Here is a 17343-nt window from a genome sequence, read left to right as displayed (position 1 = left end):
TGGCACCGCCTCAGTCCCCAGGACACCATTTCACTCCTCTCTCTCTTGCAGGACGTTGCCTCAGCACCAACTCCACCTGTGAGCGAACCCGCGGTCGATGTTGAGGATTTGGAGGAGTTTTCCCTGCGACCGGCACCGCAGGGGGTCAGAGTGAAATGCAGGATCACCAGGGACAAGAAGGGCATGGACAGAGGAATGTACCCCACCTACTACCTTCACCTGGAGAGGGAAGATGGCAAGAAGGTGCGAGATCTCCAAGAGTTGTTTAATGATGGGTTTGTGTTTAGACTTTATTAACCTTGTACCTGGTTTGGTTTGAATCAGGTTTTCCTGTTGGCTGGCAGGAAGAGGAAAAAAAGTAAAACATCCAATTACCTCATCTCCATCGACCCCACTGATCTGTCTCGTGATGGAGAGAGTTTCATCGGTAAACTGAGGTAAGTTGTTAAAAGCATCAGTTGACTTCATGAGACATTTAGAACTAGTAATTGATTATTTCATACATTAGAGTTGACTTGGCAGGGGCATGCGTGAAATATTTCTCTTCTCAGCTCAAGAAAGGCATTAAAATTAGTGAAGTGAAATTCACGAATGAATCTAATCCCAGAGACATTAAATTCATGGATACTGATTGGCCCAAAATTCTCCAGTTCTCCCTAGCAACCAAATATGATTGGCTGTTTAGCTGCAGTTCAGAGGTGCTGTTTCCAGCGCCCCAGGGGTGAAACTAGTGAGTCTGGTGGAGGAAATTCCCTGTGAGACAATTGGAGAAAGTGGGTAACTGTATGTAAGCACACACATTATGCAAATCTGACACATTCATACTAAATATGTTGTAGTTTTATTTACTTTTAGATTTTATTTTCTCATTTCAAGTCAGGTAGGGGGGTGCCCCAGTCCTATGGACAAGCCATGCTTGTGAGGATATTTTATAAGCTAGTCACCTTTTAATTGAAGTCATTTAGTCTCTGAATCAGTCGTCTATTTTTCATGTTTCATATCCATTAATAAACTCATCCCTCAGTGTTTTATGTGTTCTGTGATCTGCTCGATAAATATATTTGAATGTTGAATGCAGAAGATTATTAAGGAAAGAAGGGAGTAGTAAGCTAATCCTCAGGGAGAACCTGAATGCAGCGCCAGCAGCTCCATGGAAACTGTAAATCAAACGTGGCTCTGCGGAGCTTTTTAATCTTCAAAGCTGGCCTGAGTGCCCGTCAGCGTGCTGCTCAGACCTCTGCAGGTACAACCCTGCATGAATGATAAAGATCTATATTTGAACACTTATCCTTCAGCTAGTGCTTCTGAAGAGGCCTCCAGGAGATTGACCTATATCAGGCATTGCTTCTAAAAGAGTCGTACAACTTATATATATATATATATATATATATATATATATATATATATATATATATATATAGTGAAAAGTTAAAAAAAATTTAAAGTAGAAGTTAACCCTGAACACTGCCTTTTGTTTGCACTGATATGTCCATCTGTGTAAAATTGAGAAACATACTAGATTAACCATCATATTTTTTACATATAAATCAACAAAAAAAATGCAAAAATTAATTTTTGTGTTTGACCTTTAATGTCTTGCTGTGAAAAAAAAAGTATTTTCCAGTGTTTGACCCTCAAGGGCAGCTATGCTGCATGTTTTAGATGTTTTTTTTTCTGCTTCAGCTCATCTGGATTAAACGAGTGTTTGATCAAAAGGCCTCTGAAGAAATCATTGAGGAGGTGATTCAGTCATTTGAATTCGGTTTGTGGAAGCTAATGCTTGCTGGAGAGTGACCCCTTAGGACTGTTTTTGGATTTGCAGCTGAAGATGCTTGTTGTTGATCTCCTTTTCTGTTTATTTAGCATGACGGTAATTATTCTAATAAAATCATTCCAAAATGTGTTCTTTTTAACTCAACTCAACTCAGCCTTTATTTATAAAGCACCTTAAAGGCATGCCACCAAGATGCTGTACATTAAAAAAACAAAACATAAAGCCAACAGACACAATTAAAACCAACAAGTTAAAATTACAAGGTAAGAGCATATTAATGGTATATATTGAAATGCTCTAAACTACAAAAGATTTCCCGATCTGAGCTCAGCATATTCACAAAACAGCATCTCTGTAAATTCAAGAAGGAATCTTATAAAATTTGAAAGACTGATTAAAATAAGGAAAAATGTCATGTAACATTTCAACACTAGGGGGTGCAGAATTACCATTCTTTTGCCTCACACAATTTAACCCAACGGACCAGGTACCAGGTCCATGAGCACTTCCAGCAAAAAAAGTTGCTTCAAAAACATTCATAATATTCACCAATGAATGCAAACCGCACACGTACTTAACAGGAAGAGGCGTGTCCAAACCAGTGGTTCTCAACCTTTTTTGACTCATGGACCCCCTGAGCCATTTTCTCGTACCACGAGTACCCCCTTAGTCAAACGTGTTGATGATTCCCCCAAAGTAGAACGTACAACGGATCATGGACGTCACTAGGATTGAGATATAGGGGGGGCTTAGCCCCAGGAGCTTGACCTCGAACGTTTTTTGTCACACCCTGCAAAAACTTTGTCAATTAATTCATTATCTGAAGAAAATCTAACAAAACCTATTATTTTATCACTTTCCTTTCCTTTCCTACTTTTGTGCATTTTCTCTCTTCTTTTTATAAAAAATAACACTTAATCAGTTAATTAGTGGGGTCTATGTTGAAGAAAGATTTTATGTAAGTCCATAAAAAATTTGATATGTTATATTTCCAAATAAAGCTATTCATTTCAGTCTACTGCACTTAACAGGGGGAAATGTTGTAGTCATTTATTTAATTTGTTTAATTACAACTTGTTTAATTATAAATGTTACTTAAATGTGACAATAAAGAACAAATTAATAATTGTCAAACTTTTATTCTGCCAAATGAGTGTGCAGTTGACAGTTTTAATATATGAATAACACTGCTATGATATGGAATAAAGGAGTATATAATTAACAATTACAAAATACAAAATAACAGTATATATGAAAATATCCAGCAAGTAGTAGAACTTATAATACAGAAAGTCAACTATACAGATACAACTTGACATAAGGTTGCAGGTCACATGATATTATAGTTTTTTTTTCTCAAGTTCTCTTACCTGTTCACTCCTAAATAGAAAACTGTTCAATTTTGCTTGGGAACTTTGTGCTCAGTTAAATGCTCATAACGATGCGCTCACCCCTGTTTTCGCTGTAGATCACTGACCTTGACCATGCAGATCTCCTCAGCATCAACCACCTGGTCTCTCTCCTGTTCCTCACTCACTCTCTTAAAAAAATCTTCGTATATCCATCTAGCCAACACATTGAAAAACATTTTCAATTTCTAATGCCAAGACAAATGCTACTAAGCCATTTAGTTTTCACTCACAATAACTGAAACAGCCATTGGTGATAGATGGTACAGAATATGGACAACTGTTAGCCTAATATAGCCTATGTTTGGTTGCTCATGATGATGGCATTTTCCATAATGTCACATTAAGCTGCCAACATTTATGTTAAAGTTAGATGAGTACAATATCTCCTTTCTTTACCATAGGTAAACATAGGAAATATTAAGCAATTGACAACCCACATGGAAAGAATTCATATAAACATATAGGTTTTAATATATGTTTTGATGTAGCTTTTGAATACATGTGACATTATAAAACTGGCTGTTTACTATATTATAGATACATATATGTACCTATAATATAATATATATATTATAGAAAAAATATATAATATAGAAAAATGGTCAATAATATACACATTCGGCCATATTCTGATTCAGGTTTTTAGTGTGGAGTGATTTTTGTGCCACCAACTGGAGCGTGCAGTGATCAATCTGCAAGAGTAACACCTGCTCTGCAGTCATATGCGGCCCTCTCTCTGCATGCTCAACTCCGTCTCTGCCTGCACAAATCTCCCTGTTGTTGCTCAATTTGCAATTTACAAAGCAATGTAGCCTCTTTGTCAGCCAATCAGACAGCTCTCCATTATGCAATCAAAGCATGTCCAGGAAATACTGTCAGGAAAATTGCACTTTTTTCAGATAAAGAGGACTTTATATAATTATATTTAATTAGGTTGATTAACCCTTCTCTTTTCCTGGGACATTTCCACTGTTCACTTCCTTTTACACATCAAGGGATCATTTATGTCTAACCAAACAGAGAAGAAACACTTTATATGTTGAAATTAAAAGTCCTCTTTAACTGAAAATAGTGCAATTTAACAGTTTTAGGAATGGGCAATGTGTCTTTTCTGGAAGTCAAATATGGTCACTCTAATCATGACACATGAATTACAACAAAGTATCTTGCAGGCAGTGGATGGTGACTGGTAGCTAACCAGCAGCAGAAAGCAGTTCAATTAGCTGTTAAATGGGTGTTTTTCTGTAAAGCAGTATTTCCTGGACATGCTTTGATTGGATAAAACAGAGCTGTCTGTGATTGACTGTTGGAGAGGCTACTTGTTGAGGAGAGCAGGGAGAGATTTGCATCGCAGAGATAGAGTTGAGCCCACAGAGGGCTGCAGCTCCTGCACACAAGCGCAGAGCAGGTTCTGTTTGTGCAGACTCATTACTGTACGCTCAAGTTGGTGGCACTGTCACTCAATGAACTGGCTGGCTCGTTAATCACGTCACTTCAGGGGAGTTTTCCGACCATTTAACTATGGCGCGGCTTTTCATTATGGTTTGCGGCATGTAAACATGCTAGCGGAGTTAGCATTAGCATGTCGGTGCGGTAGCATTTTCCTCTCTCGTCTGAACTATAACCTTGAAATATTAACGGTGTGCTGCTGTTGCTGTCTTACCCTAATGTGATGAGTGACTTACAAGAGCGCTGAGCAGGGTTTGCTCATCGATATAAAGGTTTTGCTGTATAACCCCTGCCCCTGACTTGTCAACAAAGCTGCCGTGCTTAAGGGGAGAAAGTCCTTTCTTGATACTTCCTGTGTGCGACGGTGTAGTTCTATATTCATTAATTATTATTTCTGTTTCAGACAAAAAAAAAACTCATGTACCAACTACACGTGTCGTGATTGTGTTGAGCATGATGTGAACAAATAAAAAAAAGTTAACTGAAAAAATAAAATAAACCAAAATGATAGGGGGGCTTGTGATTATTTTAGGGGGGCTGAAGCCCCCCTAAAACGGACCTAACGACGTCAGCGCAACTGATTGTTAAATGAAAATAATTTCATTAAACATCCTTAATGCGGAACCACGTTTCACTTCCTGTCTGGCTCAATCCTCATGCAGGATCCAGACTCCTTGTGGAAACTTTCTGGAGTTCTGCATCCACACCACAGCTGGTGTAAATGCTCCAATTGGACTCAACGAATTCTGATCCATGTGAAACTGGACCGTATCCATTCTGCATGTCGTTAAGGCTTCAGGCCCTCTCTCAGTAGCAGCCGCAGCCCTGCTCTGGTTTTTTCTTCATGTAATGTTTCTTAACCCTGATCCTCAGCTTCCCCCATCCTACAGGTTTTAGGTGTTTCCCTGATGCCACACACTGATCTAGATGAATGAGTGATTAACAGGTGTCTGCAGCAATTGATGTCACCCTGAGAAAGCAATGCAAATATATAAATCAGGTGGGCTGAAGTAGAGACATGGAAAACATGCATGACAGGAGGGTCTTGATAAAAGCTGGTTTATATTTTATTTGAGTAGGAATGGGCCATATGGTCTAAAATCTATGACATTATATTGTTTATTTATGCCAAAATGACATTTTACACTCTCACATACCAGATGAATTGCAGCAGAACAAATATTTCTAAAAACTATTAAAGAATTTTAACATTTAAAGCTTATTTGAAAAACTACAAAAATTTTCAGGTAGTGTTTTATGTTGTGTTATGATTTATTCTCCAGCAAAGCAACACAAAAATCCTCATGAAATGAATAAGATGAGGATAATGCCAATGACAATTAGCTGCTAAATGAAAAGCAAAGCAAAGCAGAAAACTTATTAAATGTCACTCTAAATGAATTAGTCATTTGACCAATTCATTTAGAGTGACATTTAATAAGTTTTCTGCTTCTACACCATACTGGATGAAAGCTGGAGCATGTCCTAAACTTGTATGATTTAGATTATTATAATGTTATAATAATCTGAATCATACAAGTTTAGGACAGCTCCTTTGGTTTTTTTCTTGCTTTGCACACAGCGTAACGTTTTTACCTTGAATTGCTACGCTGATTATTAAGCAAGATACAACCAATGGAGATTGAAAAGAAACATAAAAAGAAGATAACAACAAGTTTAGGACTTAATCATATCATGTTAACCAAGTTGTAATGAACAGGAAGCATCTAAAACTTGTAAACCATGAAATCGTCTTTTAAGTAAAATGCTTTTCTTAATTAATAACATTTTTTTTTTTGTTTTGTATGTTTTTTGGCAGGTCAAACCTGATGGGAACCAAGTTCACCGTGTACGATAATGGTCTAAATCCCGTAAAGAGCACCTCCAGCCTTGAAGCTAGCAACCTGCGTCAAGAGCTAGCCGCCATTTGCTATGTGAGTGTGACTGTATTTAAAATCTTTAATGATAAAAAGATGAAAATCGTGCCAAAATAGTTCTAAATAGCTGTAAAAATGTATTTATGTGCATTTTTTTAGATATATGATCAAATCAAGATATTACGATTATAGGAATAAGCATCAAAATTGTTGCATGTAGAGATTTTTGCTCTAAACCCAGATTCCAATTGACTGCGTTACTCCAGTGGAAAAATATCCATCCAGAAATCACAACTACTGCTTATTTAGGCTGAAATCATATTTCTGTTGAGAATCGTGTATTATTTTTGAGTTATAAATATTTCACAGTGTTTAATTCTTTGTTTCAGTGAACGTAATAATCATCTTTGTACATTTTCTTGCTTATATCATTGGTGTTTAAATGGATTCTATTTGAAAGGTATGTTAGACAGATTTGGAGTGAACACACTTGGATAAACAAGCATTTTATCACTTTGCCATTCTATGGATTTAGGAAACCAACGTCTTAGGATTCAAGGGTCCTCGCAAAATGAGTGTCATCATTCCCGGGATGAACATGGACCACGAAAGAGTGTCCATTCGGCCCCGGAACGTAAGTTTTACGTCATTCCTCTGTGGCTTCATCAATGTTGACTGATTCGCCTCTCTGCCTTTTCTGCCGTTTGATTGATCCGATAACGAGGACATCCACGCCTAAAGCTGCTCGATTGCTTTTCATTACAGGAGCATGAGTCACTGCTGGCCAGGTGGCAGAACAAGAACACAGAAAGTGTGATTGAACTTCACAACAAGACGCCCGTGTGGAACGATGACACGCAGTCTTACGTGTTAAACTTCCATGGCAGAGTTACGCAGGCGTCTGTTAAGAATTTTCAAATTATTCACGACAACGACCGTAAGTTTCATGTGCCCAAAGTACTTTTGTTAGGTTTGATTTAGAAAACTTGAAAGAACAGATACAAGTGTGACACATGTTCTTAAATATTAGTCAGAAAAAGCAGTGGTTAATAAATCACTGGACACCTCTCCGCAATAATAACCACAATCTTTCTGATCAGCGCAATGCGGAACGACTAAAGGAAAACGTGTTCGCGTCTAAAGGGAAGTTTGCACAAATCATGTCTTTAATTTAGCTTGAAGCAAAAGAAAAATGAGGTTTTTCACTATTTCTTAGACTTCTACCTCAGCAACAGTATTTCTACTTTTCTAAATATTTACGGTGTCATCCTATCCGTGTGTTCTACCTTTATGTGGAGGATTTGAGTATAAGTGGTAGCAAGGGTCAATTGCATTGTTTGTAACACTTTACAATAAGGGTCCCTTTATTAATGCCTTAGTAGTGCATAAATAACCACTTAAGAAAAATATTAACAACTGCTTAACCATATTATGAAGCAGACACCCGGGCCTTTAATCCTAATCTTAAGGACAGTTAATAGTTAACAATATTGGGTATGTTAATAAAATGATCCTGTGCTTTTTAATGCTTAATAATGCATTAAAGAGACAATGTGTAGTTCTTACCAAAAATTTCTGGAAAAATCCATCAACATTTTGTTGAAAATGAAAGAAATGATGCCCAGTTGTTAAAAAATATTGGCAGCTTTGTAACGTACAACCATAAAAATCAGGTCTAAAATACATGGGAGCGGTCTAGGCGTCTGGGCGACGCCATATTAGATGCTATGTTTCGTTCTGCAGGAGCCCATGAGGACAAAAGGCATTACTGGTTTGTAACAAACGGTTACAAAACTTTTGCCATTCTTAAATGTTGTTTTACACATTTACCTCTTCACTTGTTGCCAGTGATGAAAATGAGTCTGATGTGCTTGTTATTTTGCTAAAGTTTGCACTCCCCAGGGCTTTTTGACCCTAATGGACATCTGTTGGTAAGGTCTTACTCCAACACAAAAATACAGCTTGCTTGCAACGATTTAGGTATCTACTGCCTCCAATCGCCAGGAAAAGTACACGTTTGTTAATGCTTAATAATGCACCAAGTAATGTTAATAAAGATACCCTTATTTTTAAGTGTTACCCATTATTCTAAATTATTTTGAGAAAAAAACACGTATCATTTTCTGATTATTGTGTTGTACATCAGGTTGTAAAATGTTTAAATCGTTAAACTAAGTATAAGCATCATGTTGAACGTTTTTTTTTCATGATACAGGTTGCTCCTGTGAACTCGGTACATAAGTTGTTTTTTGAGCTATCCTAAACAGAATGCTACTAACTGCTTCAGCCACAAAAAAGTCAATCAACAGGTCATAGAGTCAGAATAAATCTAAAAAAAGAAAAAAAAAACTGTCAGGCTGATCAGACTGGATGAAGGAGACGAACAAGGTGAGACGTTTAACAGTTTTATTATTTCTCTGGTCGTATCTCTGTGAGGAAGAAACGATGACTGAGATGAGAAGCCGGTCACGGCGTCTTCCATATATAGCCTTGCTTGGCTGTGACGTGGAGGGAATCCCCGCGAGGAGCACGCTGGGAGCTCCCCACGAGGGGCATGTCGGGAGTTGTGGTCCGAAGGTCAGCCGGGAGATACCTGAGTCCTGACAGGACCCCCCGGTCCAGGGACGGCTCCAGAAGTCCCAGCGCGACCCCGGCGGACCCAGAAGTCAGAGATCAGGGAAGGGTCCAGGATGGACCGAGCCGGCTCCCAGGAGCGTTCCTCGGGGCCATAGTCCTTCCAGTCCACCAGGTACTGCCAGCCCCGACCCCTGCGGCGAGCGTCCAGGATGCGCCGGACGGTGTAGATAGGCTCACCGTCGAGGAAGCGGGCAGGAGGCGGCGCCGGAGCCGGAGGCGGGAGAAGGGAGGACTCCACGTAGGGCTTGAGCCGGGAGGTATGGAAGGTGGGATGGATGCGGAGAGTAGCCGGCAGCCGCAACCGGTACGTGACCAGGTTGATGACCCTTTGGATGGGGTATGGGCCGAGGAACCGAGGGGCGAGTTTCTTGGACCCGGCACGGACCCGAAGGTCAGCCGTGGACACCCAGACCTTGTCCCCAGGAGCATAGGAGGGACCAGGACGGTGTCGACGGAGATGCTGGTGAGCATAGCTGGTGTTAGCTCTGGTTATGGAGGCTCGTGCTTTGATCCAGGCGCTCTTGCAGCGTCTCACCATGGCTTCCACTGCCGGAACGGCGACCTCGGGTTCTTGGTGGGCAAAGACCGGGGGCTGGAAGCCATAGCAGACCTCGAAAGGGGACAGCCGAGTGGCAGATGAGGTATGAAGATTGTGGGACAGCTCCGCCCAGAGGAGGTATTTAGGCCACTGCGAGGGTTGAGCCGAGACAATACAACGAAGGTACCGACCCAGCTGTTGGTTAGCCCGCTCCGTCTGGCCATTGGTCTGCGGGTGGTAGCCTGAAGATAGACTGACCGATGCTCCCATCAGCCGACAGAAAGCTTTCCAGAACCGGGCCGTGAACTGGGGCCCCCGATCCGAGACCACGTCGACTGGGAACCCGTGGAGGCGCACCACGTTCTCCAGGAACAGTTCCGCTGTGCGTTGGGCTGAGGGGAGACCCGGAAGGGCGATGAAATGGACAGACTTGGAAAAGTGGTCCGTAACCGTCATGACAGTGTTGAGGTTATTGACCGGCGGGAGACCCGTGACGAAGTCCAGCCCCACGTGGGACCAGGGGCGGCTGGGCACCGGAAGAGGTCGGAGGGCACCAGCCGAGGCCTGGTTGGGGTTCTTGGAGCGGGCACAGACGTCACAGGCGCTGGTGTATTCTTTCACATCCCTCGCCATGCCTGGCCACCAGAGGGCTCGCTGGAGGAATTTAAGAGTTCTGGAGAAACCAGCGTGGCCAGACAGGCGTGATGAGTGGGCCCAGGACAACGCCTCGCTACGACAGGCCGTGGGGACATAGAGGCGACCCGCGGGGGTCTCTGGAGGCGCGGGGTCGTCCCGGAGGGCGTTCTGGATAGCTTCCTCCAACGGCCACCTCAGTTGGCCCAGGAAGCGGTGTTTCGGGAGGATTGGCGCTGGCTCGGACGAGGGCGTGGAGTGGGTGAATTGGCGGGAGAGGGCGTCCGCCTTCTGGTTCTTGGCTCCCGGGCGGTAGGCGAGATGGAAGTCGTAGGGTTCAAAGAAGAGGGCCCAGCGAGCCTGGCGAGGGTTAAGCTGCTTGGCAGATTTAATGTGGGTCAGGTTCTGATGGTCAGTCCAGATCGTGAAAGGCCGAGTGGTGCCCACAAGCCACTGCCTCCATTCCTCCAATGCCCATTTTATGGCCAGTAACTCACGGTCGCCCACACCGTACTTCTGCTGGGTGGTGGAAAACTTCCTGGAGAAGTAGGCGCAGGGATGGAGCCTGTCGTCGGGCCCGCCTTGAGACAGGATGGCGCCGGCGCCGACGTCAGAGGCGTCGACCTCGACCACAAAGGGAACTGCAGGATCTGGATGGCGGAGGATCGGGGCCGAGGTAAAGCGGGTGACCAGGTGGCGGAAGGCCCGAATGGCGTCGGGAGTTAGACGAAACAGCTGGCCAGGGGAGCCTGGTCGAGTGAGAGAGGTGAGAGGGGCTACGAGGGTGCTATAGTTCTTTATAAAACGGCGGTAAAAGTTGCAGAAACCCAGAAAACTCTGCAGTTGTTTCAGGCTGGTTGGCAAGGGCCAGTCCTTCACCGCCTGGATTTTCTGAGGGTCCATGGTTATCCCTTCGTCCGAGATCATGTAGCCCAGGAAGGATATGGACTGCTGATGGAAGGAGCATTTCTCGGGTTTACAGTACAGGTTGTGGTCCAGGAGCCGGGTTAGGACGGCGCGAACATGATGGATGTGTTCGGCCTCGGATTTGGAGTAGATCAGTATATCGTCCAGATAGGCGAACACCCACCGTCCCAGCATGTCGCGGAGGACATCATTAATGAGACGTTGGAAGACAGCAGGGCTATTGCATAGTCCGAAGGGCATAACCAGGTACTCCCAGTGGCCGGTGGGTGTTATGAACGCGGTCTTCCACTCATCCCCGGCCTTTATACGGAACAGATTGTAGGCGCTCCGGAGATCCAGTTTCGTAAAGATCCGTGCCTGGGAGATGGCATCCAGAGCGGTAGTGAGGAGCGGCAGAGGATGGCGGTCCTTGACTGTGATCTTGTTCAGACCCCGATAGTCTATGCAGGGGCGAAGATCGCCTTCCTTTTTCTTCACGAAGAAGAAGCCAGCGGCACCCGGAGAGGAGGAGGGTCGGATGAACCCCTGCTGGAGGGCCTGGGCGATGTATTCTTCCATCGCTTTGGTCTCGGGAGGCGCGAGAGAGAAAAGGCGCCCGCGGGGAGGACTGGTTCCGGGTAGCAGCTTGATCTCCATATCATATGGCCGGTGAGGTGGCAGGGAGGTGGCACGCCGCTTGTCGAACACCGCGGCCAGGTCCCGATAGGGCAGCGGCAAGTGGGGCGGTGTGGAGCCGGGGCCCCCGTCCGGAAGACCCGCCGAGGATGGAGGAGGAACGAGGTGGGTCTGGCACGAGGTCCCCCAGCCCAGCAGGCGGTTCTGGGACCAGGAAATATGAGGGTCGTGGAGACGGAGCCAGGGGAACCCCAGGATTAGAGGAGAAGAGGGAGCAGAAATGACCAGGAAATGGAGGGTCTCCTGGTGGCCTTGGGTGATCATACGGAGTGACTGGGTTCGGTCTCGGACTGGGTAGGGTTGGAGAGGCCTACCGTCCACCGAGGTCACTGGTATAACTCTCTCCAGGGGTTGTAGGGGGATCCGTAGGCGTTTTGCCAGATCTAGGTCCATGAAATTGTCCGCGGCCCCCGAGTCCACCAATGCGTTTACGTGGAGTGAGGCCTCACCATGGAGGAGGGTGACAGGAATAAGGAGACGGTTAGTAGCGACAGGGGTAGAAGAAGACCCAGACTGAGCGACCCCAATACTCAGTGGGGCCCCCCGTTTCCCGATCGTAGCGGGCAGTCCAGGCGTCGGTGGTCGGGAGAGCCACAGTAGGCACAGAGGCCCTCGCGCCACCGTCGTTGTCTCTCCTCGGGGGGAAGGTGGCCGAGCTGCATGGGCTCCTCCGCCAGCATGGGTACAGGAGCTGGCGTGGGTGAACGAGGGCGAGGCACCGGCGTCCTGGGTGGACGCGTGGATAACTTGGGTCGAACCAGAACCCGCTGGTCGATGCGCAGCGCCAGATCAACCACCTCATCCAGGGTCTGAGGCAGCTCCCTTCCCGCCAACTCATCACGGATGTAGGGTGCCAGCCCCTCCAGGAAGGCGGCCCGCAGAGCGGAGTCATTCCACTGCAGCTTGGCGGAGATGGTGCGAAACTCCGACGCATAAACGCACACCGAGCGTTCTCGCTGGCGGAGTTTGAGAAGGCGTGTCTCTGCTCCCACTTCGCTGCTGGGGGGAACAAAGGTCTTCCGGAGAGCGGACACAAACGCAGCATAGTCGTTGCAGGCAGGGGATTTGGAATTGTAAAGCGCAGCAGCCCACTCCGCGGCGCGTCCGGAGAGCAGGGAGGTGAGATGCGCCACTCGGGAGCGCGCAGATGGGTAGCGTCCAGGTTGGCACTCGAACTGCATGTCCAGCGTGGCGAGCAGACCATCGGGGCTCCCCGTCTCCCCGTTCCACCTCTCCGGCAGGCTGAAGTGGGGCTCCTCCCTAGGAGCAGAGCGGGTTGGCTGCTGGAGTGCAGCGATCTGTTGCTGCTGATCGTTTGCTTGTTGTTGGAGAGCCGTGAGAGCCGTGGATAGACGCAGGGTGTGGTCGGACAAGGAGTTCACCTTGGTGTTGAGCTGATCTACCATGGAACGCAGCTGCACGTTCTCGTGGCGGAGACGATCGATCTCCGTCGAATCTACTCGGTTGTCAGTCATCCTGTCAGGCTGATCAGACTGGATGAAGGAGACGAACAAGGTGAGACGTTTAACAGTTTTATTATTTCTCTGGTCGTATCTCTGTGAGGAAGAAACGATGACTGAGATGAGAAGCCGGTCACGGCGTCTTCCATATATAGCCTTGCTTGGCTGTGACGTGGAGGGAATCCCCGCGAGGAGCACGCTGGGAGCTCCCCACGAGGGGCATGTCGGGAGTTGTGGTCCGAAGGTCAGCCGGGAGATACCTGAGTCCTGACAAAAACTAAACAAGAAAATAAATATTTTTTTCCCAATTGTTATTGTAAAGAAATTTATTAATTTTATGACAGCTTTTCTAAATCTAACCCTAAATACTTTGGATGTATTATGAATAAATGCATGTGTGTTTAATTTTTCTGCAGCTGACTACATTGTGATGCAGTTTGGCCGTGTGGCAGAGGATGTTTTCACCATGGACTATAACTACCCAATGTGTGCCCTGCAAGCCTTCGCCATCGCCCTCTCCAGCTTTGACAGCAAGTTAGCCTGTGAATAGACCTGAAGTTCAGAAAAGAGCGGGTCCGTCTGTCCTTAAGGGCTGTTCATGCATCTCTGGCTGGTTTGAAACTCTCCAAATCACCCCAGTACCTTGGAAGTCCTGCATAGTCAAAAATACTTGCTGGGCCTCAAATTTTATGTTACGTGCGTGTGCCTGGGGGAGGCGGGTGGTCTCGGTCAGCGGATGAAAACAAGCACAAACGGTAAAATACCTGCTAAATCAAACAGTTTGTCTTGATACTTATGGTCATTTTGCACTGTAACATCATTAAGAAAAACCAACACTGTTTCTTTATGTCGTAAATATATAAAGTTAACATTTCCTTCTCTGTAAAATTTAACAAACAGTCACAGCTCACTGGATTTTCTGTAGTCTCCAACATGAAACACAATGTCACTCACTTCACCATGCATGGATACGTCTTACATAGTTGGTAAGTAAAAAAAAAATCCCCATCCTCAAGCTTAACTTTGTTTTCATATTTATTACATGATGATTTCTCCATCCGTATCAGTGTCTGCTCCACGGTTCTCCAGAAATCAGCCATTGCTGCAAGGAAAACCCTTACTTTCACCTGAATCAGAGACTCAGACATAGAACGGGTGCCAGCAAAGTGCTGTAGACATTATCATGTCACACTCGTGAATGTAAAAGGTGAAGGTGCACTAAACTGTGAAATTGTGATGAACAATAGATACTTCTAACATTCTTTAGTGTGCCTTTAAAGACTAATTCTAGTGTCAAACTTTAGCCAGAAATCAAGCTGAGCTAGGTGATTTGTTTCCTCTCTCCTCATCCCCTGGAGGTAATTCTCCAAATACTTCTAAGATAGCATTAGATAGACCTCCAAGACTACAAACAACAATAGAAAAAGATTGAATCAATACTATTCTAAAATGTTTTTTTTAAAAGGTTATCTAGTCACCCACTCTAATGATCGGTATTGGAAAGCCTGATTGGTCACCTTTGCAAGTTGCCTAGGAAGTAAGCAGCACAGCTAAATGCATGGGCTCCTCATGCTGGTCACCAGACTAGTCATAGTTTACAGTGGGATGACGTCACATACTTCAACCAGTTGTTGTTGAAGGTTGACATTTTTAGTCACAAGCTGGTCCCACAAGTGTTTAGTTGGGTATGGACTTTTGGAAGGCCCTTCCTTCTGTACTCCTTCTGGAAATACTTTGTGATGATACTGGTTCTACCACTGGTGGTACTGTTATACTTCATTTTAAATATCTGGAGCAGTGGTTCCCTATCTGGGTTTGTGAGATTGCATAGAGTCCCCACATTCCTGTCTGTGCTGAGGCTGGGACGTTACCAATATTATATTTTTTAAAAGTACAGTCACAAAATACTAAAAACGTACATACTATCATAATCAAAACCCTGGAAAAGTGTTTTTAATGCATTTTAATTATTTTTAATGGGTCTTGGACACTGACACAACTCTGGAAGAAAGCCTTTGGCAAAGATGAGGAACTGATCTTCACGAGGTGTCGTCTTCCTAAGACGCTCAAGTCGTGATCCGTCTTTGACTTCAACAGTCTCGTGGAACTAGTTTGGAAATAGTTAACAGGGCTGAGGCCAAATTGCTGTGGTGATGGTGGCTCAGGGGTTAGGAGTTTTCTCTGTAGCCGGTGAGTTGCTGGTTCAAACCCAGGCTCTGTTTGTGCCAGTTGTGTTTTTAGGAAGGAAAGGCCATCCTCCATTCCCGCTGGTGGAGATGGAGGCATCAGTGGCGCCTGTGTCCGTCAGCCACAGCTCTGTCAGTGTACTCCAGGGCAGCTGTGGCTACAATGTAGCTCATCACCACCAGTGTGTGAACATGTGTGTGAATGGGTGAATGACTGACTGTAGCGTAAAGTGCTTTGAAGTCCTCTGGGACAAAAATGCTCAATGTAATTGCTTCAAGAAGCTAATGCCTGGGTCTGGTTGCAGAATGGTCAATGGCCTGTTTTATATAGCATCTTCTAGAGTCCTAGAACCCCCCAAGGTGCTTTACAAAACAATAGTCACTCATCCCCACTCCGCCTGCTCCCTCCGACCGTCACTAGCAGGTGGAACGCTGATACTCGGAGCATAACAAACTGAACAAATTTGTGGCTCACGTGTCCAAGCGCCTTGCCAATCATCCATAAACATGTGCTAGAACAATTATGGCAGCACTTGAAGTTCAAAACAAATGTGGACACCAACGGGAGGCATTGGAAAATTTTTTGGAGGGAACCTAGCTACCCACATGTTTAGGTGTGTTGCTCATTCCTTGGACTTTTCATAAAGGTGACTAAACCAACCCACAATATAAAATCCAACATCATTTGTGGATATTAAGATAACTTGACTGAGATAATGTTTCCTAACTGAGGAGTTTAAATTTTTACAAGGAATTTTTTAGGAGAGTAGTGTAGAAAGCTGACATAAGAAATATCTTACCTGAAGTGGATAGCTTATTTAATGACCTCAGTATAGACAAAATTGCATAAGAATGACAAGCTAACAGCTAGTCTGACCAGAGCTAACAGACCAAAAAGGATCATCGCCATTTAAAACACCCAATCTCCAAAATGTCATAGCAGCTCATTTGAATACATAGAAATATTAACCACTGTTAAGCTGGTCCGATTCAGCCTAGCCATTAGCTTGTCTTTCTGTCAAAACCCTTCTATTTCCCCACACTAAGGTTGTTCCAAGTGCTATTACTTAGTCATAACATTTCCACTGAACTTCACTTAAAATGATGTTTATGCCCTACAACTCCATTCTGTTTAATGACGTAAATGTTTGTACATCAGACACCAGATACAACAACTTTCCAAAGCCTTTGAGCTTTGGTCTGTCCTCCAGTCTGCAACAACCGTACACTGATTCAACACATTCAGTGTCCACAGTTAGTTTGAAAATGCACTCCATACTTATTTTTTATTTACATTTTTTAGGTTTATGCTCGGTGTCGTGAAGTTCGACACGTCAGTAAACAGCAGTAAGTCTCCATCTTGTTCACATTTGCACTCATTTCTTTTCTCTCTTCTTCCTTGTTCTGATGAGGCAGTATCTTTTCTGCAGTAGATTTTATATTTGATGATGGTTTTAAAAAAGAAAGCTGAACAGCAGCAAAGAACAATCTCTGATACCGCTCTTGTTACTGTGGGTTATGAGAAAATCTTTAACAAATGCGCTATTCTTGTACTTAATTGTGTTGTAACTATTTTAAATTTCTATTTCTCAAACTGTTGATACTCTTGCTGTAAAGTCTGCTTTTCTTACGTGTCCAAAGAACCAAAAGTTCTTTCACTCTGTTTTCAGTGCTCTCATCGTAATGTACAGTAAATGGTGTGCAATTTACTCTGGTGGTATTGACACAGTTCTTTATCAATGGAAAACAATAAACTTACAGTTCGTCAAACGGCA

At 44.3% G+C, this 17343-nt stretch overlaps 1 protein-coding gene across 4 annotated transcripts in view; it reads left to right on the top strand.

Moving 5' to 3' along the window:
- tub (TUB bipartite transcription factor) overlaps positions 1-17343 on the top strand; it is a 121594-nt gene extending 104251 nt beyond the window's left edge. For all 4 annotated transcript variants that reach the window (XM_015953098.3, XM_015953099.3, XM_054732045.2 and 1 more), the window contains 6 exons: positions 52-243; positions 325-437; positions 6455-6569; positions 7048-7146; positions 7278-7449; positions 13799-17343. In XM_015953098.3, the coding sequence (XP_015808584.1) occupies positions 52-243; positions 325-437; positions 6455-6569; positions 7048-7146; positions 7278-7449; positions 13799-13932 (825 nt within the window). In that variant the 3' untranslated portion in view covers positions 13933-17343. The remainder of the gene's footprint in view (positions 1-51; positions 244-324; positions 438-6454; positions 6570-7047; positions 7147-7277; positions 7450-13798) is intronic.

Source organism: Nothobranchius furzeri, chromosome 9 (genome assembly GCF_043380555.1).
Source record: "Nothobranchius furzeri strain GRZ-AD chromosome 9, NfurGRZ-RIMD1, whole genome shotgun sequence".
In the NCBI taxonomy this organism is placed as follows: Eukaryota; Metazoa; Chordata; class Actinopteri; order Cyprinodontiformes; family Nothobranchiidae; genus Nothobranchius; species Nothobranchius furzeri.
Note: the sequence above shows the minus strand (reverse complement) of the source record. Positions and strands in the feature narration are given on the sequence as shown.